This window comes from Coccinella septempunctata, chromosome 4 (genome assembly GCF_907165205.1).
Source record: "Coccinella septempunctata chromosome 4, icCocSept1.1, whole genome shotgun sequence".
NCBI lineage: Eukaryota > Metazoa > Arthropoda > Insecta > Coleoptera > Coccinellidae > Coccinella > Coccinella septempunctata.
Window position 1 is genome coordinate 36729567 of NC_058192.1, and position 25279 is coordinate 36754845.

At 36.5% G+C, this 25279-nt stretch overlaps 3 protein-coding genes across 3 annotated transcripts; all 3 read right to left on the bottom strand.

Moving 5' to 3' along the window:
• Window positions 1-5827: 5827 nt before the first annotated feature.
• On the bottom strand, window positions 5828-6193 carry LOC123311694. Its single transcript, XM_044895764.1, has one exon. It carries the CDS (start codon window positions 6191-6193, stop codon window positions 5828-5830), a length of 366 nt encoding a protein of 121 aa, XP_044751699.1.
• Window positions 6194-6342: 149 nt separating this feature from the next.
• LOC123311695 lies at window positions 6343-8370 on the bottom strand. The gene has a single exon (XM_044895765.1). The coding sequence runs from the start codon at window positions 8368-8370 to the stop codon at window positions 6343-6345; it is 2028 nt and encodes a 675-aa protein (XP_044751700.1).
• Window positions 8371-8456: 86 nt separating this feature from the next.
• On the bottom strand, window positions 8457-8951 carry LOC123311696. The gene has a single exon (XM_044895766.1). The coding sequence runs from the start codon at window positions 8949-8951 to the stop codon at window positions 8457-8459; it is 495 nt and encodes a 164-aa protein (XP_044751701.1).
• Between the last annotated feature and the right edge of the window lie 16328 nt (window positions 8952-25279).

The following is a 25279-nucleotide window of genomic DNA, read 5'->3' on the forward strand; positions in this document are numbered from 1 at the left end:
AAAAGAGTTAGTCAATATCCCAACCTTAAAAATACCGTTAATTTGTGAAAGGGATGAAATTTCGAGAGAAGATTATGATACAATCAATCGGCTTTCCAAAACTTAATCAGTGATATCATTCACATGGCTTGAACTCCCCCGAATCAACCACTGCTACATAAATAAAACGGCCGAATTGGATGAATTAATAGAAATCTTCCTCAAATAATTTTCGTGATCGGAGATATCGATATCAATTTATTTAAACGGCAAAAGATACTTACCTTCAAAGTCGTAATATTTTTCGTACCACAACACGTGATGATTCACTACTGACAACACTACTGACTGACTGACTACTGGTGAGACGAATCGAATAATAAAAACCGCCAATTTAATGACCATTAATTCCGGCAACACTGTAGGAGGAGTGATCCACTGTGAAATTAAAGGGAAATTATACATCGGAAGAACTATCCACCGCATTTTGGATGTTCTATATACAGCGGAAGACTCAAGGATCGTAAAATGGATAAAAATATATACACATGGAGGAGCCAAAGTGAATATTTTCGAGGGAAGACCTAAACATAGTAAAATGCGAAGAAAATTTTTTTTTTCTTGATCAGTATCAGAGCGGATTCACATTCGAACCTCGCCAAATAACCAATATACGCAGAGAAATCTGATATATATTCATGGGTTCTGGTAGAGGACCTATTGCTGGATCTTATGGTGAGGACCTATAGCTGCCGGGATGTATATATATATATATATATATATATATATATATATATATATATAGTTTATGTACTATCAGAGTCTATACTATAAATAATACGAGTAATTTTAAGGGTTTAACGACTCTTTTGTGGAATGGAAATACTCTTTTTTTTTCTCAACCAAGCTTTCGCAATTATTTTATTGCTTCTTCAGGGTTTCTACAATATAAAATACAAAGATCAATTTAATATAAAAACATTTCTCTTTTAAAATTACCGAAAGTGAGGTTAAACGTTTCACTGACTTCAACAACGCATAACATACTTCGACTACAAGTAGTACAGACAGAACTTATTTTTCGTTTTTTCGTCATGTATATCTAGTTTTTATTCAGTCAATTTCAATTTATTTGTCCAAATTTCTTTTATAACTCTCACTCTATTACGTCGCATTTAACATTTGTAAATTTCAATGTCATGATCACAGAATACACAAACCACAATTTCTTGTCAAACAGTTCTTCTTCATCATCCAACGTCTGCTTTCCGGCTCCTGTTCAGTCTCATTTCCAGTAAATAGCTGTACATATTGCTCAAATTATTAGTGTCACTTTTTTTATTCATTGTATTTCCATTTTTTCTTATTTTTATCATCTCATGTATTTTATATTGTAGAAACCCTGAAAAAGCAATAAAATAATTGCGAAAGCTTGGTTGAGAAAAAAGAGTATTTCCATTCCACAAAAGAGTCGTTAAACCCTTAAAATTACTCGTATTATATATATATATATATATATATTTTTTTTTTTTTCTCCTTCACCGTCTAGCGGGTCGGTGCGTGAGACAACCGAGCTGACTTTTCAGCCAAAATTGTTCTCAGGAGCTGGTCAAGAATCTCCTGACTATCCGCGTGGTGCCTAGTATCACCTCCCGTTGAGCTTGACTAATCAAGCTAGTGTCCAGGTGCAGCCTCTTTGTGTTCTCCAGCATGTGAGCCTCTACCAAGCCGTTCACCGATATTATGAGCGGCACTATCGACGTCTTTCTGAGGCCATAAATCTCCTTCAATTCGAAAGCTAGGTCGTGGTACTTACTCACCTTCTCCGTATAGGCCTTGGTGATATTGTCGTCAGCAGGGACCGTAACGTCCACTATCTGCACAGACTTCTCCCTTTTATCAAACAATACAATGTCGGGCCGATTGTGTGCTATAGACCTATCTGTGATTATGGCTGTGTCCCAGTAGAGCTTGTAGTTGTCATTCTCTAGCACATCTCGTGGATGGTAAGTATAAAGGTTGCCTTTACTTTGCAGAAGACCTGTTTTTAACGCAATTTCCCTATGGTAGACTCTGGCCATGGCGTTGTGACGTTCCGTATAGTCTTTTGGTGCCAGTATAGAACACGAGGATGTGATGTGCTGAATTGTTTCCAGAGCCTTGGAGCACCTTCTGCAAAGGTCGGATGGTATGTTGCGGCCAGTAATTCTCTTGATATAGGCTCTGGTTGGCACTACCTGGTCTTGGATTGCAACAAGCCTTCCCTCGGTTTCAGGGTGAAGGTATCCTGCTTTCAGGTAAGTTATCGACTCATTTTTTATAATATTATCCGATTTCAAATTTTCAGGGTATCTGCCATGTAGTGCCTTGCTGTGCCACTCTGCCGTGAGCTGTTCGAGTGACTGTTCCTTGAGGTTAACCGAGGGTTTTGCCAGCTGCAGGGCCGAGTACTCATCTGCTTGGCAAACGGACTTAAAGAACGGTAAGTTTCTCGATCTGAAGTAGTCTCTCATCTGTGATACCATCCTGTTGTGTGTTATAAGGATGTTCTGAAGTCCTCTGCCACCTTCATGTCTGCTGATGTACAATCTATTCACAGAGGCATGGGGGTGATGGATTCCATACCTAGTGAGAAGTTTTCTTGTTTGGATGTCTATTGCTTCAAGTTCGGTTGCTGTCCAGCGTACTACTCCGAATGAGTAGGAAATACAGGGTAGGACCCAAGTATTAATAGCTGTGAACAGAGCCTTAGAGTTGAGTTTAGCTTTCAGAAGACACCTCAGCCTGCTAAAGTACTTGGTCTTGAAATCATCTTTCACTTCAGGCTTTCTTATGTCGAGGGCTTGTTTGATGCCGAGATATTTGTACGTTTCCTGTTGACCTAGACATGATATGCTTGACTCGTCCCATAATTTGATGTCCTGACCCTCGGTAACTCTGCCCCTTTTTACATTCAGGACCGCGCACTTGTCAAGTCCCATCTCCATGCCGATCGTCTGGCTGAAGGATGACACTATTTCCAGTAACCTTCTCATCTCTTCTCGATTGGCTGCGAAGAGTTTAAGATCATCCATATATAGTTGGTGGTTTATTTTCACGTTTCTGATCTTGTTGATGATATATCCGTATTTTGTTTTATTGAGAAGTTTACTAAGGAGGTTCAGAGCCAGGCAAAACCAGAGCGGGCTCAAAGTATCCCCCTGGAAAATTCCACATTTGATGGCTATCTCATTAGACATGCTGCTGTTGCCCCCGTTTTCGACTAATAATGTAGTACGCCAGGTGCTCATAAGATGTTCTAGCAGATTGATCACCTTCTCTGATACTCCGTACAACCTCAGTACCTTCAGTAGCCAAGAGTGTGGCACCGAGTCAAACGCCTTCTTATAATCGACCCAGGCTACGGATATATTGCGGAGTTTACCTTTTGCTTGGCCTGTAATGATTTGGTCGACTACAAGGAGTTCTTTGCATCCTTTTGCGTCCCTACAGCAGCCGTTTTGTTCGCGTGCTAATATGTTTTCCTTCTTCACGTGTTTCCATATGTATGTTGTGATGGTGCCAGTTAGTATTTTATATATGGTGGGTAGGCATGTAATTGGTCGAAAATTTTTTGGGTCTGATGTTGTGTTTCCCTTTGGTAGCATAACAGTGGTGCCCAGTGTGAAGAAGCGAGGGATAACAGCTGGGTTGGACAATGCTTTCTGAAACAGAGTGGCAAGGATTTGATAGGTGCTCGGGAAGTGCTTCCACCAATAATTCTGGACCTTGTCGGGTCCCGGTGCTGCCCAGTTATTTGTTTTTTTCAGCACTTGCTCAATATCCAGTTTGGTAATCTTCACTTCTTCCATGTTGTAACTGGAGCTTTCGGCCTCTGCCTCCCTGATCCAACGCGCCGCATCGTCGTGTTGTTTGTTCTTACCCCATATTGCCTGCCAATATGTATACATGTCCTCTGTTTTAGGAGGTTCGTTGTTGCTGTGGTTGCTGTTTTCTAGGTTCCTGAAGAATTGTTTTTGATTTCTGTAGTACAACTGATTATTCTGGTACCTAATTGTTCTCTCCGTGTAGCGTTTTATACGATTACCTAAAGCCTTTATTTTTTGTTTCAGGCTATCATTCAGGGTTTCGAGTTTCAACCGGAAATCAGCTGCCCTAAGATCTATCCGGGCCTCAGATGCAATCCAGTGGACCCTTTTATGGACTTTATTGGAAACTACCTCGGTGTTCAGGTAAGTATGTAGTAATCCGATATTTTTCCTAATCTTTATTATTTTTCGTTCCAGGCGGGCTTTCCATGGAGGCTGCTCTCTCTTTGGTCTTCTATGTGGCTGCGTTATCGTTATACACTTCCCCATCTCCTCACACACCGTGACTGCTCCCGTGTATACCAGATCTACCACATCTCTCAGTGTTGTTGTGCTTGAGATGTTATACTTTATAATTTCATCTACCACCTTCACCTTCTCCAACATAATGCGCGATCCCTTCATCCTAGGGATTTTTGGCCTCATTTCAGGATTTATACCCGTATATAATAAGGCATTTCGTTTGAAGGCTTGCTTTATTTTAATGGTCAGTTGGTCACCTTGGTCTTCTTCCTGTTGCTCTACGTATAGTTCCTCCTGTTGTTGGAGCTCTTGTTCCTGATCTTCGGCTGGTGGTGCTGTATGAGGCCACATGCTTTGTTCAATCGCTGCTAGTTCGACACTTGAGAGCTTTTCACCTTCGAGCAGATATCTCACTCGATTAGCTAGCAGGTTAGTGTAGAGTTGTTTGTCTGGTTTGATGTTATTCCAGGTTTCAGTCAGGAGTTGTCTGTACGTTCTTTCTGACGCTTGCTCTAGGGCTTTTGCTATGAAATGAGCGCGAATAATTAGGACGTTTTCGTCCTCGGTCCATCGTGCTCTTCCGTCTCGTTTTGGCTCCTGGGCGGGACGAGAGATCCTCTCATCCAAACCGGAGAAACCTTCCATTTCGAGCGTGGATCTTGCGGTACCATCTCGGGGGGCTGCGCCGCTCGCACCACAGTCACCCCCATCGAGCTGAGCCTCTGGACGGCTCCGAGAGGGACCAGCCCGCAGTCCCTCACCGCCCTGTTGAGTTTTACTTCTAGTTACAGGAGCTGTTTCTTCTCAGTGCCTCAGGGAGCTAACCTGTAGGCCTGGTGACTCAGGTACGCGGGGACGTCACCCCCCGAAGGCCGAAGCCCCCCTGCGTATTATATATATATATATATATATATATATATATATATACATATATATATATATATATATATATACATACATATATATATATATATATATATATATATATATAATCATTATCCCAAATTACCTTGCGGTGTATGGCTTATCCTTGCATTACAATTTCACAATCGGTATATGTAATTCAATTTTTCAATTATTAATGGAATAAACACTCTTAATGAATTCCTTCCATTGTTTTCTATTTACTGTTAGCACTTTGGCCTCTTCCACACTTTTTCTTCTCCGGTTCACCTCTTTTTTAACGCTATCCATCCATGTTAGATGTGGTCTTCCTCTTCTAGGTTTCGTCTCCACTTTTGCCTCCCAAATGCGTCTTACTTGTCTATTTATTCCCATCCGTTGTAAATGTCCCCACCAACCCAACTGTCTCTCCCCGATATAATCATTCAGTGATTCCACCCTCAACTGACTTCTGACTTCTTCATTCCTCCACCTGTCTCTCCTGGTCACCCCCTTTATTCCTCTCAAAATTTTCATCTCCATAGTCTGTAATCGACTCTTCTCTCTCAGGGTTGATGTCCAGGTTTCGCATCCATATGTTAGCACTGGTCTAATAACTGTCTTGTACACCATCATCATCTAGTTTTCTCGGCTATTTCTCTCTTCCTGATGAAGTTCTTATTCATGGCGTGGTAAAGTTTGCTGGTCTTTTCTATTCTATCATTCAACTCTCCTTCCTGATTTCCCCTCCTATCAATACTGACCCCCAAGTAGATGAACTGTTCTACCTGCTGTATCACCTCTCCCTCTATTTCCACCCTCACTTCATCCTCCTCCTCTGAAACTCTTAGTATTTTTGTCTTCTTTCTATTGATTTCCATACCATAATTCTTCAATGTTTCATACCAGATATCCACATTTTTCTGTATTCCCCTCTTACTTCCCGACATCAGCACCACATCATCTGCAAACGCACATTCTGATATCTCTATCCTCTCCATCCTCCAGTGTCCTACAAACAATTAAGACATATTTTCCTTGCATTCTTTTATAATTTCATCCAAGAATATTATAAACAGCAGAGGGCTGAGTGTTCCCCCCTGCCTCAGTCCATCCCTTGTTTCAAATTCTGCTGATCTCATGTTTTGCCTTATGACAAAGTTAACATTTCTCTTGTAAATACTCTGAACATTCCCGAGTCAACACCACGCTTCTTTAGTATTTCCCACAGCTTCTTTCTTCTGACCTTATCGAAAGCCTTGACCAAATCTATAAACACAAAATAGGCAGTCCTTTTGTTTTTCCTTATTTTCTCAATTATCTGCTTAATTGTGAATATATGATCTTGAGTACTTCTTCCTTTAATGAACCCGCTTTGTGCCTCGTCTAGGGATTTCTCTTCATGTGCTCTCAGTCGCTGTTCGAGTATCGATTCATACACCTTCAACGCAGTATTCATTAATGTTATTCCTCTGTAATTACTACATTCTTTTTTATCTCCGCTCTTATAGATAGGAACAATCAAAGTCCTCCTCCAGTCCTCCGGTATTTCTTTCTCGTTCCACGCTTTCTGACAGATCACTCTGAGAATTTCTCTACCGATATTCCCCATATTTTTCATCATCTCTGGTGCTATTAGATCATATCCAGCTGATTTTCCACTTTTCAACTTATTTAGCGCTTCGTTAATTTCCTCTATACTTATATGGTCTTCATCGGTGTTTGTTCGAGCATCCTTTCCGACAGCTTCCTCAGGCATGACATATCCATCGTTTCCCTCCAAGAGTTCTATAAAATACTCTCTCCATCTTCCCATGATTTCCTTCTCACTTGTCAGTAATTCCTTTTGTTTGCTTCTTATGGTTATTTGTTCTAATCCCTTTTTCTTTCTCGTATTTTTTAACATTCTATAGAACAATTTTTTGTTCTCATTAGCATATTTTTCCATTTTATCCCCAAACTCAGTCCAGTTCTTTTCCTTGTTGCTCTTGATCATTTCTTTAACTATTTTTCTTTTTTCCTTGTACCTCATATAACTTTCCTCAGTTCGTTCTCTTAAGTATTCTTTCCATCTGTTCTTCTTGCATTTTATCTCTTTTTTAATGTCCTCACTCCACCAAGAAGTATATTTCCTTTTTCCTTTCACTCTTACACTTCCACAAACCTCCTTAGCTGTTGCCAATACTTTTGTCTTGAAGTCGACCCACAAATCTTCCAGCCTCCAGTTACAGTTGACTACATCTACCCTTGAAAGTTCTTCTTCTAATTTTGTTCTGTACTTCTCTGCACTCACACGTTCTCTTAGCTTATAATATTTAATCCGTTCATAACATCTTTCATTTTGTTTTTCGACCTTCCCACCCTCATCCTCTTCTACCATTCTCGCAACCAACATGTAGTGATCGGTTCCTAATTCAGCTCCCCTGTATACTCTCACATCATTCACCTCTCTCCTACTATCCCTCTCCACGACTATGTAATCTATAATTGATCTATCTTCTGTTTTTGGTCCCTGTCTTGTGTACTTATGAATATCCTTATGTTCATAGAAAGTATTTGTCACTATTAAATCGTTCATTCTGCAGTATTCAATAAATCTATTTCCATTATTTGTCTTCTTATCTTCACCATATTTGCCCACAACTCCATTATTATCCTGTGAAATACCAACTCTACCGTTGATATCTCCGCATATTATAATTTTTCCCTTACAGTTCTCCTTTGCCATATTCAATTCTTCCCAGAATTTATCTTTTTCTTCCGCTCTTGCATCCTCGTTCGGCCCATATACTACCAATATAGATATAATTCGGTTCGTACTCTTTTTTAGACGCAGTAAGAGAATCCTTTCAGAGTACACCTCCCAGTGGTCCACAAATTGACTCCATCTCTTATTTATCAGACATCCCACTCCCGCTGCACCGTGTTTTTCATATTCCACTCCACCGTATACCATAATGTGCCCATTTTCCATCAATTGTTCTCCTTTCCCCTTCTTTTTTGTCTCTGTTATACTTAGAACGTCAATGTTATACCTCTCAAACTCCCCTATTAAATCCAATTCTTTTCCCCTTATTCCTCTAACATTCCATGCGGCCAATTTCCACTCTCTCCATTTAATCTTCGTTCCAACCAGAATATTATCCTCCATATTTCCCACTTTCTTTCCCCTAGTCATCTCTTTTCTCTGTGTGTTTCCATATTAATTTTCATTTTCCTGCTTAGTCGTCCTCTTTTCAGTACTTCTGTGGCCACTAATCATAATTAGTTTTTTGCTAAATTTCCTCTCTTCCGAGTTACATTTTGTTCCTTTACTCCTTGTTCCTTCTCATCCCAGACATATAGTATTCCATCTATCGTTATTTTCTGATATCCTATTTTCACATTTCTTTCTTTGTCTCTCTCCACTTTTCCTATTTCTAGAATCTGCTTCTGGATTTGTCTCTCCTTTGGGGTAAGGTCGTTTTCTATAATTGTTTTCTTTCCTTTCAAATTATGTTTCTTCTTCATAACCTGTTGTTTTTGCTCCCAACTACCTACTTCAGCGACAAACATTTCAATATTTGTACCTTGATTTATTCTGTATGCTCTTTTAATTTCAACTTTTGTCTTCAGTTCATTTTCTATGTACGTTTGAATTTCCTCCTTCTCTTTTCCAACCTCAATTGCAACATTCTTGACTACAATATTGTTTCTCCTCCTTCTTTTTTCCTCTCTTTCGGCCTTATCTTCCAGAACTTCAATTCTTTTCTCTAACATTTTCTTTTCCTAATTCCATTTTTTCTCTCTTTTCTGCATTTCTTCCCGCATATTCTTGATCTCAATCTTTAGTTCTTCTGTATTTTTCCTCATTTCCACCATCATTTGTTCCATCATCATCTTGAACATATGTTCTAGGTTTCCGGAATTCATTTCTTCCCCACCCTTTCTTAGTTTCAGGTTTGGTGATCTCAGTACTTTTTTATTCCTTCCAATAGACTCCTCTTCTATCTCTTCGAACTCGTCACTCCTATTGCGTTTCTTATCCGCTAGACTCATTAAGGATCACCTGTTGCCGTATCCTCGTCGATTTACGCGTATAACCGCCGTGCGTCAGCAGAGCGGTTGCGTCAGCCCCCTACTTAATTCAGGTGTTGACCCGCCTCTACCGCTGGCTCGTCAGTTACAGCTTTCCTTTACTATATCGGGTTTGTTGTTATTAATCTTTTTTCTTGAGTGTTTTATTTCCTTTTTCTCAATTTTTGTGAAACGGGCAGACTCACCTGAAAATTCAATCACCCACCAATTGAACTTTGAAAAAACCTCTACCTCACGCTCTTATTTTCAATTTATCTTATCTTATTCTCACTTTCCCAGACTATCGTAACACGCTCGACTATACCGAAGCAGGATCGATGACAAACCGAAATCATAATATTCATAAATGTTGGTTTTTAATTTTCTAATTGCATCCTCTGTAGATCTATCGCTCATAAATCCATACTGATTATCATCTATTATTTCATTTTCTCGAAGGAATTGCATCATGCGTTTATATATAAAATATTTATATATAAAAATGGCGTCCGAAGATACAGATGTGTCCGATCGAGAGCGTGATGAAAATGAACAAAATAAAGCTAAAGGTTGCGAAAAATTGTTCAAGTGCTGTGCGAAATCGTGCAGAGTTTTGGTATGCAGATTTTGCAATTCAGTTTTCCACGAGAGTTGTTCCAAAAGATTAAAAAACGTTAAAACCGTTGATCAGGGAACTGTGGAATGTTGTGATCCAGGAGAATGTGAAAGTCTTCAGCATAAAGACGGAAACAAAGCGCTACAAACTGAAATTTATTACTTAAAGATGTTGCTAGAGGAAGTTCAGGATAAAAATAAAGTTCTTCAATTAAATAATAAACTCTTATTGGAAAAATTAGATGAGGTTAATGCGAAGATCCAGAAGATAACCACTTCAAAAACATGTGAAGTTGATAATGTTCCGATGTCATCAATGAGAGTTGAAAATGAAAAAACGGGAATTCCCAATAAAAGTAAACACAAACAGACAGGTGTTTACAAGCACCAGAACCAAACACGGATAACACCACGCATTGAAATCAGCGGGGTCAGTGATACTATACGGGATGCCGCAACTGATGATCTGAATACTGCTAGAAATGCAACTATTGCTCCTTCAGGAGGAACCGCAACCGGTGATCATGAGAAACACAAATCTAGATCATTGGTAGAACTTGAATATGCACAGCGGAGGAAAATGAATGAGATTATAAATCTGGATGCTGATAATCAAAATATGAGGGATAATGCAATTTTTGAAAATTCAGAAGACAACACTCAATATGCATGGAGAACGGTAGTGAAGAAAAAAAGGATCAAACATAATAATTCTGTATTGTGCACTGGATCTAAAGAAGTTGATCTTAACAGCAAGATAAAGGGTGCCCCAAGGAGAAAATGGCTATATGCGGGAAGAATATGTGGAAATGATGTAACTGAGGAAGACATGAAGGATTTCCTGAAAAATACAACTGGCGTTGATGATTTTGAGGTGAAAAGACTGCCAACAAGGGGCACAAATTCATCCTTTAGCATTGGTGCTCCCTCTGATCAATTATTTGAAAAACTGTTGAGTCCTGAATGCTGGACAGAGGGTGTCATGTTGAGGGAATTGAATTTCCGAATTTTTTTTCAACGGGCGGGAAGAATGAAGCGGACAAACTAGCATAGCAGTATAGTAAATATAAATTCTTTTCCGTGGCTCACCAGAACGTACAGTCAATTGGAAACTGTCTGAATTCCCTTGAACCTTTTATATGTGAACATGAACTGGATGTTTTGATGATTACTGAACACTGGAAAAGCAAAGAAGAACTCAATGCTTGCAAACTGCAAGGTTACAATCTAGTGGACAGTTTCTGCCAGGAAAAAAGGTACACATGGCGGAAGTGCCATCTTTTGTAAAAGCCAATACATGTATAGCAAAATAGATGATTTAAATTCTTTGAGTGTGCCTCGTGTTGTGGAGTGCTGTGCTGGTCAGGTAAATCTTGAAAATTCGAAAATCTTAGTAATTTGCATTTATAGGCCTAATTCACCACCACATAGTAATGTAGATATTTTTCTTGAAAAGCTGAAAGCTATATTGGAGATATGTATTAAGGAAAATTGTAAATTTTTGATTGGAGGAGACTTTAATATCAATACACTCGTTAATTCCAAAGAATCTCAACATTTTCTTGATCTCCTTGAGACATTTAATATTGAAACTGAGATAAAAGAGCCAACAAGATCAAATTCTTGCTTGGATAATATTCTTACGAATATTAATGGCACCTCTTGTACGACTGAAAATCACATATCTGACCATAAGGCACTTCTATTCACTTTTGAAACCATAATTGAAAATACAAAGCCTCATAAGATCTGGATAAGAGATATGGATGAAAAATTCATAGATGATTTTATGCTGAATCTATCACAAGCAAAATTGGACGAAATTAACAGTTTTGATAAGAAAGACATTAATGGTATGTGGAATCATTTCTCAGACTGTTTTACGAAGATCTTTGAGGATAGTTTCCCATTAAAATCTGTAGTTAAACGAGATTCTGGAAACTCATTCAGAAATGTCCCTCAAATTAGAGAAATGAAAAATACTTTGGATAAACTCTACACTCTATCCCAAGTAAGACAGGAATTCAAAAGTGATTATAGGACTTACAAGAAGAAATATGATTCCTATATTGCAACATGGAAAAAAAAGAAGTACAGCGAAACCATAAGAAATGCACAGAATACATCAAAGGCAACTTGGCAGGTAGTAAATAAACTCACTAATAGAAGTCCTAAATCTAGTTTTGATAACATCAACCAAAAAGATTTGACCGAAATGGTAAATGATTTTAATAACTTCTTCATCAATATGGCCCCTGTAATAATTCGTCAACTGGGTTTCGAGACAGGCATAATTCTGCACCTCTTCCGAATTCCTTATATGTTTTTGATGTTGAGGAATCTGAGGTGGTTGCAGCAGCAAAATCAATGAAGAACAAAAGCTCGACTGGTTATGATAAAATTCCCATGAGTATTGTTAAGAAATCTATTCATATTATAGCTCCCACCCTTGCTCATATTATGAATTTATCATTTAAAGAGGGTATTTTTCCAGGTGCACTTAAAACATCAATTATCAGGCCTATGCATAAGAAAGGAGACCAAACTGACTTGGGAAACTACAGACCAATCAGTCTGCTGACCTTATTTTCCAAGATTTTTGAAAAAGTTTTAGCAACTAGAATCCTGAAATTTTTTAAAAAGTTTAATGTTGTGCACAACAGCCAACATGGGTTTATGAACAATAAAAATACTGAAACTGCAATTTTTGAACTAACACACACCATTGTCTTGGCATTGGAAAGAGGTGAAATTCCTGCTGCTCTCTTCCTTGATTTATCCAAAGCGTTTGACTGCGTGAACCACGAAATATTGTTGAAAAAAATGGAACTATGTGGAATAAGAGATAAACAACTGGATCTCATAAAAAGTTACCCCACCAACCGGAAGCAAAAAGTGTCTTTTACGGTGAATGAAATCACATACACTTCAGATGAACTCGTATCAACAATGGGAGTACCCCAAGGAAGCATTTTAGGACCGCTACTATTTATCATCTACATAAATGATATAACGAAATACCTACCAACTGAAAACTGTCAACCGGTAATATATGCTGATGATACAAACATCCTGGTCCGAGCCACAAACATGCTTTCCTCGACTCTTACTTTGGAGTCTGTTATGGCTAGAATGGAGGAGTGGTGCATTGATAATAAGCTTGTAATGAACATGCAAAAAGCGGAGTGCATATTTTTCACTACCGAAAGAACCCACTGGATTCCACCTGATTTATTACATCACAAAAATCAAATTATTAAAGTTAGCAAACAAGTAAAGTTTCTTGGCGTTCAAATGGACAATGCTCTGAAATGGTTTCCCCATATTACACAACTGAAGAGTAAACTTTGCTCCATAATATATACACTGAATGTAGTGAAAAAGCAGGTCGACTTAGATGTACTGAAAGTTATTTATTATGCTAATTTCCAATCTTTAGCATCGTACTGCATCATTTTCTGGGGTGGTACTTCTTCTGCAGAGAAAATTTTCGTTGTACAAAAGTGGGCCTTACGCACAATTTTCGGAATGGATTATAGAGACTCATGTAGGGGCCTCTTCAAGAGTAATAACATCTTAACTATATATGGCCTTTATATATTCAGACTTCTCCTCTTCTTCCGTAAACAAAACCATTATTTTGAGGAGTGTAAAAACCGAAACAATAGCAGGCAAATGAATCCGTATATATATCCACTCCATTGCTCTACTCTGCGAGAAAAGAACCCACATTATGCAGGTATAAAGTTATATAATCAACTACCAAGGGTGATTCAGAAGATTATAGACTACAGGCTTTTCAAGAAAACAATATACGATCTGATACTAAAATGTGAACCATACAGTCTACAAGAATTTGAAACTTTCTGTAAAGATAGCAATTTCTAATGTGATTTAGACTTTTTTTATTTTTATTGTTGTACCTTGGGATATCGCAATAATTATTGAAAATAAATATATATTCTATTCTATTCTATTCTATATTAGTTTTTCCATTATTTTCGCAAAATTTGATTTCAATGAAATAGGTCTATAATTGATTATCTCGAGCTTATCTCCGCTCTTGTATAAGGGTTTGATAACTCCCAACTTCAGTATGTCCGGAAAGCATCCACTGACGAAACAATGATTTATAATATGTGCTAGGGGCTCCGAGATCTCCTTTTTTATCTAAATAAAGGTTTCAGTCTTAATTCCGTCATGTCCAGGAGCTTTTCCTTTCTTCAACTTTTCAATTATGGTTTCTACTTCAAATCTGTCTGTGGGAGCTAGAAAAAATGTTTTTTTTGAAACGGGTCAATTTCCTCAAAGTGCTCAACATCTTCAATATTATTCGCATATATTTGCCCTATCGTACTATAATGCTGATTAAACGCATTAGCTATATTAGTTTTGTTTTCAGTAATTTTTCCATGGATTCTTATGCATTTTATTGATGTTTTAGTTCGTGAGTCACCACAGACAGTCTTGACCTGATCCCATACAGCTTTGGATTCTGAATTATTACTTTCAGCAATTTTCTTTATGTATTCTGCTATAGCAATTTTAATTCTTTTTTGTATTTTTTTTTTCAATTTAGAATATTTATTTTTCCACATCTCGTTACTTGGGTCATTTTTTAGGTTTGAATAGAGGTTATTTTTTTCATTTGTCAGCTTTATCAAAGAGTCTGTAATCCATAATTTTCATTTAACATCTTTATTTTTTATTGTTTTCTTATATGTGTTTTTATTAATATAATTTGTAATGATCTGAATGAACGAATCAGTCATCAAATTTGCCTCATTTCCCTGATAAATATCATCCCAATTTTCCCTCTGGAGATCACTCTTCAATTTTTTATAGTTAATGAAGCTTTTCATTTTCGGTTTTTGACTGCCTTTTGATTTGTTTACTGAAATATTTAAGGATATCATCGTTGGAAAATGATCGGTTATTAAGTGTTGTATTATGCATGCATGACATATATCATAAATATCATCTTGTGTGAATGTACCCTTTTTAAATATGTGGTCAAGACAGCTCTTACTACTAGGACGTGTAGGTTTATTTATAACTGATATATAGCCTGTTGAATACATGATATTCTTGTAGTCTTCCACAAAGTTTTCGTGGGACATAATATTTATATTTATATCTCCTATGAGTATATGCTCTTTTGTATGTATTTGTTCTAGATATCTACTGAGACCCATATTGAACGAATGTACGCATGAATTTGGGGACCTATATATCGCTGTTAATTTAATATTCTCCTTGTTTGAACATTCAATATCTACATCTATACATTTAATATCTCCTAGTTTAATTATTTTATAATCGAAAGATAACCCATGCTTCACATACACTAAGACGCCATCGTTTTGATTGTATTCGCCTTCATTGTAGACCATAGTATAACCAACAATTTCATACATATTTACATTTTGTAACTGGAAAGTCTCGGTGAGGACAATGATATCAAATGTTGTTTGAATAGATTCCAAAAATGAAACAAATTCATCATAATTTGCTGATATACTTCTCACATTCATATGAAATATACTGAGATTTTCTATGAAGCTATAATTTTTAATATGTTCTAAGTCAGTTAATATTTTTGTTTCATACGTAAGGCTTTCGTAGTCCTTAATGAAACGATTCATGATGAAAACTTACAAATGTATAGACAGTGCCGAAATGAAAATGAACTTTTTTTTTATTATTATTATTTTTTCAAATACTCATATGTTGTATTATCTACTTTGTTTAGGTATAGGATTATACAAATATGTTATATTACTTCTCTTTTAAATTTTTATCAATTATCCCTTTCTGTTGTGGATGTATGCCTTAACATATACTTCCTGTTAGGTGCTTACCAGTGCAGAACCTTCTAATGTCTTGACAGCCCTTTCTTCTGAGGATGCAGTATCCGATGAAAGAATTCGTCCTTCAATCTTTTCTTCACATTCCAGGTCCGCCAAGTCATATATTCCTCGACCTATTACCAATTTATTACCTTTGATGAAGGATTTATCTGTAGAATCCGTTCTTGCTTTTAGCAAAAAGGACCTTGGTCTTTTGTTCTCCTGGCGTTGTTGAGGTGTCAAATCATGAGCAATTGATACAGTAGTACCCTTCAGATTCTTAGTATGATCGAATATGAGTTCACGCTACGGCCCTGAACGAGAATTTCGGCTTGAGGTCTTGGTTTTGTCTAAAATTTGTACAGATATGCCAAATTTCAATATTACCGCGAAAAATTGGTTTCATATTTCTGGTCTGAATTTGGCAGATCCTGAATTTTACCGTTTTAGTTCGATTGATATGCTATTATTTGCTGATCTTTTTGCTCGCATGTTACTTTCCGGTAAGGTTGAGGGAAGTAAACATCCAACTGCTATGAACACTTTTTCGGCTGGATTTTGACTGGTCAATTCAATGTTAATTGTTGTGAGCATTCGGAAGAAATTGCATCATTTATGGTATCGCATTCGGCTGATTATCATTTCTCTTTTTTTCCGGAATAATCACTTTTTGACCCTTTTAAATTAAACCATTTGTTTCATTAATTTCATTTCTAAAATGATAATATTTTTTAATTAGAGGATGAACACGGTTATTTGAGTTTGGCCATATATTTCGAATATAGTTTAAAATCAAGCTAAATTTTTCATCGCTACGTGTCGCATCTATCAATTGTTTGTTTCCTTCATCGGTAATATTCATTTGACTTTCAATTATGCATATTTGTTCTTCTAGGTCTAGACCATTTTTATACGATTTATTAACATATGCTCTTGATAATATGTCGGCAATAAATAGCTCTTTTCCAGGCATATATATTAAATCAAAATCATATTTTTGCAAAGACAAAAGCATTCGTTGCAAACGAACAGGACATGACATGAATTTAACGTTTTTTAATTATGGGTAACAACGGTTTGTGATCAGTTTCCACAAAAAAAGATCTCGACGCATAAGCACACGGTTTACCTTCTTGCATCAACGCGACACCTAAAACAAATTGGCCAATCAACTGACACAGGTTATCTTGGATTGAAATATTGAAGTATTGTGCCTTTTATTATTTTTTCCTTGAGTTTATTGAAAGCTTCTTTAGTTCCGAATTCCACCGAAATAGTACATTATTTTTCAATAATTGTCGAATTGGGCGAGTTATCTCAGATGAATTTTTAATAAATAGACCTACATAAGTAACTAAGCCCAGAACTCTTTGAAAACATTTTTTATCTGTCGGATCCTGCATTTTCTGCTTCAATTTTATCTGGATCAATTCCAATTACACGCGAGCTGAATATACATATTTAATTTTATTTAAACCAAAATTACATTTATTTAAGTTGAATTTGATGCCATGCCTACGAGCAGTCTCCAATTTCAAATCATGTTCATTTCTAGTACTTCCAAAAATCAATAAATCTTCGTAAACTTCAGTACCTTCACCGTCAAAAGTTTCATTTAATCTTTTCTGAAAAACTTCAGGAGCTGATTTAAGACCATATGGACTTCTCAAAAACGGAAACGACCAAATGGGGTCCCAAATATACATAATTCACGACTAGCTTCATCCGCAGCCCTCTTAAACACAGAGCCATGAATACTATGTCGCAACACCGGACATAGCTTAGTGCGGAAGGCCGACTTTAGGCCGCTGAGAGTGCGCTATAGGAGCGCGATTTTCAAATACATTTCAATTAGTTCTCCAATAATCGACATGGGATATCTCAAATTTAATAAAATATCTACAGTCCCTGGCCATATTATTAGACCCATTGATTCGATGCAAAATCTCAATTAAACACGCTTTGAAATCGGTTATTAGGTTATTGGTTTTTGAATATTAAATTATTGAATTGAATGTATATGTTATATATACTTCATCTGTAAATGGTTTTCACATATAATATATCATATTCAATAAAAAATATTGATTTATTGATGATTCAACATGAAATTCTAATATTTTGCTGAGCCACCTTGTGTACCTATAAGAGCTTGATACTATCAATGCAGAATTGTTCGGTTTGCTGCATTCGAGGATGATGATTTCATATGTAGATTATCTAAATAACGTCCGAACCTGCAGCATGCAAGACGTCCACTGGAAGACATGGTACTGATTCATACTTCAATACTAATATTACAACATCAAAAATAAATGCCAAATAGAACAATTTAATGAGAGTCGTAGATAAAACTGACATTCTGTGGAAATGAAATTCGAATATTCTGCTTTTTCCTCGGGCAATACAAGTAAATATAAAAAAAAATCCTAAGTGCGTCTAATAAACTGGCCAGGGACTGTACAAGACACTATCCTAAGCCCTACTAGGTCAATGAATTGGATTGACTTATCATATTATGATTCGATTATGAATTCATAAATCCAAATATTATCAACATAAGGAGCTAAGGATGAGCAAAAACTGAGAAAACCTGTTAGTTGAATAAATCCACTTACACGAAAAAAAAACTGAAATAGAATTGTCCATACCAATATTTTTTTGATCTGTAGCAAGCAAAAATTTGGATGCATTTGATGATTTTTTTCAAGAACTGGACATTCTTTTAATTGTGGATATTTCTTTGGCATAGACAAATGTTTCATTGTTGACTGTCTTTTTTTTTTTTTTTTTTTTTTTTTTTATAGCAGGGGGAATCTGCGACCGTGAAAACACGGGGCTCTATCTCTCGCCCAGAGGAACCCATTTCTAGGTAACACTGTGGGGTTACTCACTCTCCTGAGTTCGCGACCCACTAAACCTAACCTGCTTTTTGTTGGTTCCGGGCATTTGCCTATAAACCATTTATCCCTTAATCGGTTGATTTCTTCTTGCACATTGTCGTGCTAGGGTTTTCATGTTCGTCCATTTCGGATATCTCTTCTTAGTATAGTTTTAATAAGTTGTCGTACTCATTTTAATCTCTCCTCAATTGATCTCTCGGTCTCCTTTTGTAAATTCTCATTCTTCTTCTGTCTTCCTCCGGATCGTAGTCCACTAGTCTCCTGAGTTCTTCGTTTGGATGTTCCTTCGCTGTTTCGAATAACTTTTCAGCTTTCCTCTTCATAAATTCGGTGATGGTTTCCCACTTCAAATCTCGATATATCTGTTTGTTCCTGACAAACCAAGGCGCATCTATGGCACATCGTAGTAGCTTGTTTTCTGTTGCCTGAATTCTTTGTATATGGCTCTTTGCCGCGAATCCCCTAGCACCTGATCCATAAGTCAGTTGCGGTCTAGCAACGGCTTTGATTATTTTCAATTTTGTCTCATTTGACATGTGGCTCTTTCTACCTATCAGCGGGTAGAGCATATTCATCGCTGCCTTGGTTTTGTCAACGGCTTGTTTGATATGGCTTCTCCATGTTAGACCTTTGTCTAGGGTGATACCTAAATATTTTGCTTCGTTTTTCCATTCGATTTCTTCTCCATCTACCTCTAGATTTGTTGTAGTTCTTAGTCTCCTCTTCTGCAGTAATATCGCTTGGCTCTTTTGTCCGTTGAGTTTTATTTTCCATTTAATACACCAGTCATTTATTTCATCTAAAGCTTCTTGTAACATTCCTTCTATAATTTCTGGCTTGCGATGTCGCATTGCGATTCCTGTGTCGTCGGCATATAGTGTCAGCATAGTCCTTGGAGATTTTGGTATATCGTGAATATATATGTTATACAGTAACGGCCCAAGTACTGACCCTTGAGGCACCCCTGCTTCCATATATCTGGTTGTGGAGTTTTCTCCTTCCACTTTCACGTAGAATCTTCTGTTCCTCAAATAATTCCTAATCAGCTTGCACAGTTTCATTGAATATCCAGCATATCTCATTTTGTAAATCAATCCTTCATGCCATACTCTGTCGAATGCTCTGGCGACATCTAGTAGTACAAGACCGGTTGCTTGTTTATTTTGGAATCCTTCTGTTATGTATTCTGTGAGTCTCAGTAATTGCTGTTCAGTTGAGTGGTCTCTTCTGAATCCGAATTGCTCTGCTGGAATGAGATTCAGATTTTCAGTTTCTTCTGTAAGCCTCCTAGCGATTACCCTTTCTACTACTTTTCCTAGGGCGGACAATAAACTTATCGGCCTGTAGTTTTGGGGGAATTTCTTATCTTTGCCTGGTTTGTTGAACACTATGACTTCTGCAGTTTTCCACTTTTTCGGATAGTGTTCAGTCCTCATTATACCGTTTGCAATATTTGTGAGAGCAGCTATACCTTTTCTAGGTAATTTCTTCAACATAGCATTCGTTATTTTATCACTTCCGGGAGCTTTTCTATTTTTCAAGCTTCTGATTATCTCTTTTATTTCAAAGGGAGAAGTTGGTTTTTCTATTTTGTGGTCTACTGGTGGTTCGTCCATTTCTTCTTCGTTGTTCTCTACAAGATCTTCCAGCTCGTCATTATCGTCATCAGGTCTGTAATTTATTCTCGATTCTCATTGATTGATGATTGATGACTGTCTCGAAGTGCGATCAGCTTGTAATATTGTAAAGTTACCGGAATTGTATTTATTTTGGAACGACTGTGATCCACGATTGTTCTTCATTTTTAGAAAAGGAAAATAAGGTAAATAACCTAATGATTTCCTAAAGATTTATTATTGCCGTTGCTGCTAGGCATACAATATTTATTAGGTATGATACAAAATCGATCCTACAAAAAAATCGTGTTAAAAAACCAAATGAAAGTTTACTTCATTTCTTTTCATCTAACAATTCTTCACTCATATAATTTTTTTTGCCTCAGCACACAATTCACATCACTTTCAAGCACTAAAAACAAAAAACCAAAAAATATACATAACCTACAAACAACACGACGCCGGCAAGCACGAAACAAGAACTTCAGAGGCTCTAGAAATTCTAGGCCTTCCCCTGTGTTGCCAAACTTCTCCCTCATCATGACTTTGTGCATTGAGTATTAAACTTTGTGTTAAGAGTGCTGGGCTTCATCGAAGGGTATATTCCAAGAACCACTTGCTGCGTCTCATACAGAAAAGTAACATGCACCGTTTAAATTTGGAATCAAGTCCTCAATTGTGGGCAGTTTGAAATATTCCCTTTTTATTGATTTATTTAAATCCTGAGGATCTAAGCATATACGCAAATTTTCATTTTTCTTTTTATAATGACTACGGGATTTATCCAGGTGGATACTCCTTCCACTGGTTCAATGATTTTTTGCTTAACTAATTGTTCGAAAGTCTCTTTATATTTTGATTCAATCGCATATGGAACTTTACGAACAGGATGTATATCTACATGGTACTGCATCATCTTCCAATTCAATATGATACTGCTTATTTAGATTTCCTATTCCTTTGAAAATATCCTCATATTCGTTAATTAAGTTTCTATATTTTATATTATCTAAATTATTATTTTCAATAACTTCAACCTTCTTAATCAAATTCAATTTTAAACAAGTGTCTAGGCCAATGACCGCCTGATATTGATCACCCTTAACTGCTAAAAATTTTAAATTGTACAATTTATATCTATAAAATTTATATTGAGAAAACATTTACCAATAACAGCAATTTTGTTACCTGTATAAGAAATCAGATTATCATCAGCCCCAACTATTTTTGTGTTTTGTTTTTTCTTGAGAACTGAAAAGTCTTTATAATTAATTATAAACAACAAAATGGCGCCCGTGTGTAGCGTATGTCTTAATCCCATTAGCCGAAATTCTGATTTGACTTGTTCAAGTAACAGTTTACATCTAAATCATGTCAATTGTATGGGAATCAGTTCTTCTGATTTTGATAAAATGAAAAAATCCGGTGAATATAAATCATGGAAGTGCAAATTATGTACGATACCCAACATAACCTCAACTGGTTCTGCTGATGCTATCAAATTCATCATAACAGAAGTAATGAAGGAATGTATGAAAATCATTCCTGGAGTTATAAAATCTTCAATTGAGTAAAATTTGGGGAAAGTTATCGATGAACTGCGTAAGGAAGTATCTATCTTGCGTGAAGAAAATCTTCATCTTAAAGTTTTGGTTAGTGAAATCCAAAAAGATAAAATCAATTCCATTACACCTAGAGGAAGCAATCAAAAGGTCGAAAATGCCGAACCCGGTAAAAACTTTGTGAAGAAACAAACTATGACTAAAAATCAATCTCATATAACACCTACCTTAAACTCGACGATTTTTGAGTCAACAAAGATAACTATATCAGAAAGTGCAAATCTCGAAGATTCTCGAAGAATAGCTAAAAACGATGAATACACTCCTGTCATCCCGAAAAAGAAGTTGAAAAGACGTAGACAAAGTATACTAGGCACAGGGAAAACTGAAGAATTCAAAGCAGTGACACCTTTCTCACATATAGATACACGTCAGTAATCTCGATCCAAATGTTGCTCCTGAAAAGATTATAAAGTATCTGAGTGATAAAAATTTCAAAGATGTTAAGTGTTCCAAACATCGATCAAACCGACCTGAAGACTATTCATCGTTCAAAGTGTCAGTGATGTCTGCAGACTTCGACAAGGTAAAAAATCCTGACAATTAATGAGAGTAAGCAGAATTTGTATCGTCAAAAATATGAAAATTCTACAAATAAATCGAAAACAATTTGGAACATTATCAATGAGGAAACAGGTAGAGCACAAGGAAAACCTAAATTTGGCAATATTAACGAGCCCCAGCAACTAGTAGAGGATTTTGGCTTTCCATTTGGAAACTCGTCAAACCAACATCAACACTGCAATGTGTCACAGACATTGAATGCTGTTACTCGGCTGGATCATTCTTTTATTATGTTCGACGTAACTGATGTAGAAATCGAACATGTAGTCAATAACTTGGCGAACAAAAAAAGCGTCGGTTATGATGGTATACAAACGAGAGTAATAAAAAGAAGTATCTCTTGGATTTCTCAACCATAACGACATATCCTGAATAACAGTTTTCAGTACGGAGTATTTCCGGATATGCTCAAAATAGCTGTGATAAAACCTGTTTACAAGAAGAATGATCCAAATGATATAAATAAATACAGACCTATAAGTATCTTAAGTAACTTCTCCAAAATTTTCGAGAAAATTATAGTAAATAGACTTCTCAGCTTCTTCAGGAAGTTGAAGGTTTTAAATCCACAACAACATGGTTTCATGAAAGGAAAAAGCACTGAGACAGCGATTTACGAACTAGTGAAGATGATAACTGAGGGCTTGGAGATGAATGAACAGATACTCGGATTCTTCTTAGATTTCTCGAAGGCATTCGATTCAGTAAATCATGCGATTTTACTACAGAAACTTGAGGCATATGGCATACGAGATGTAGTAGTAGTAGTAGTAGTAGTAGTAATGTTTATTTCGAGAATCCAATACATGTATACACATATACTTATGTATCATCAGAACGAAATAATGTCAAAAACAAAAATATAGAAACTTTACTCAGCAAAATTACAAAGAAGCATTTAGGTACTCTAGCACAGTGTAAGGCTCCAGCTCAATTAACAGTTTGTGTAATTCTCTCCTGAAAACATATTTGCTGTCCATTTGCTTGAAACGTAGAGGTAATCTATTAAAAAGCTTCATACAAGCATACTTGGCTCCTTTCTCTGTAACTGTCAGTCTATGAATGGGGTACACAAAATTGCAGCTTCTACTATTGTAAGAATGAGATGGTAAATTTTCTCTGAAGTATTCTCGGTTCTTGAAAAGAAACATGAGACATTCCTCAATATATACTGCAGCAAAAGTTAACAAACCACTGCTTCTAAAAAAACCTCTGCATGATGCTCTATAGCTAGGTTTGTTGATAATTCTTATGGCCCTTTTTTGAGTTCTGAATATTACATCTGAAGCTCTGACACCTCCATAAAAAACCACTCCATATCTAAGAGGTGCTTCAAAACATGAGGAATAAATCATTTTCAAACCACACACATTCAAATACTGTGACATCACTCTTAAAGTGTAGCACACCGAATTCAATTTCTTGGTAAGTTTATCAATGTGAACCTCCCATGATAAAGTTTCATCAATTGTCATGCCCAGTAATCTTGCCTCCGTGCTCACACCAATCTCTACCCCATTTAAGCTAATGTGATCGGGACAATCAACATTACTTCTTCTAGTTTTGAAGAAAACACAATCGGTTTTGTTATGATTCAATAGCAGCCCCTCATTAGAGATCCAATTCGATAAAGCTTCATAAATTTTATTCAAAGTTCCAGTTAAAGCATTTAGGTCTTTCTCAGCTACTAGAATATTTTTATCATCTGCATAATCACAGAGAAAACAATTCAAATTGGCAACAGAAATGGGAGCATCATTTATATAAATAATAAACAAGATTGGACCTAGGATACTACCTTGTTGAATGCCTATTTCAACGGATTCTTTACTGGATGTATAGGAGATTCCTTCCTTTGTAATGGCCGTTTGCTGAAATCTCCCCGACATGTACGACCCCAACCATGCAAGCAAAACACCAGCAACACCATATCTTTCCAGCTTTTTTAATAAAATTTTATGGTTCACACAATCATACGCCTTTGTAAGATCTAAAAAAAGCCCCATAACTTGGTTTTTTTCCTCCAATTCTTGTAAAATTTTCTCTGTGAACTCAAATATAGCAGTGTGAGTTCCTCTCCCCTTCAAATATGCATGCTGGCTTTTGTACAACATATCATTTGTGACAAAGTACTCCATTAACCTGCTGCTTATACATTTCTCGAAAATTTTCGAAAAGCTAGGCAGCAAGCTTATTGGCCTATAGTTCTCAATCTCTGCGACATTGCCTTTTTTGTGTAGGGGTTTGATTGTTGCTAATTTTAATGCATCCGGGAATATTCCTGATTCAAAAGATGTTTTTATTACATATGTTAACGATGTACTCATTTCATTAATACAAAATTTTATGAGTGATGTTGGAATCTCATCATAGCCAGTGCCATGTTTATTTTTGAGGCTTTTCACTGAAACTATTATTTCTTCCTCCGTTATTGCTTTGAAAAACATGGACTTATCTGCTTGTTGGAAATAAGGAACATGATTCTCTTCAATTGAATTAGGCACCATGCTCATTGCAGAATTTAAAAAGTATTGATTGAATCTGTCTGCAATTTCCACTCCCTCACCATCCACTTGTGTATCTCTAGGAGCATCTGATCCGGCCTTTATTCTATTTATTATCGCCCATGTTGTTTTAGATTTATTATCAGATTGCTCTATCTTGTGTTGGTAATATGCACCCTTTTTTCTTGCTAGCATCTTCTCATATGCGATTTTTGCATCTTTATATTCCTGTCTGAAAGATTCATTTACAGAGCTAATAACAAATAAAATGTCTAGTTGTCTTTTACATTCTTGTATTTCAGGATCCATCATATTTTGTTTTGGAGGCTTCTTTCCCAGTTTTATTGTCTTTACTGGA

What these genes read in the sequence shown, in the direction of transcription:
- LOC123311694 (XM_044895764.1), bottom strand. Translation starts at nt 6,193, where the DNA reads ATGGAGAGGATAGAGATATCAGAATGTGCGTTTGCAGATGATGTGGTG.
- LOC123311695 (XM_044895765.1), bottom strand. Translation starts at nt 8,370, where the DNA reads ATGACTAGGGGAAAGAAAGTGGGAAATATGGAGGATAATATTCTGGTT.
- LOC123311696 (XM_044895766.1), bottom strand. Translation starts at nt 8,951, where the DNA reads ATGTTAGAGAAAAGAATTGAAGTTCTGGAAGATAAGGCCGAAAGAGAG.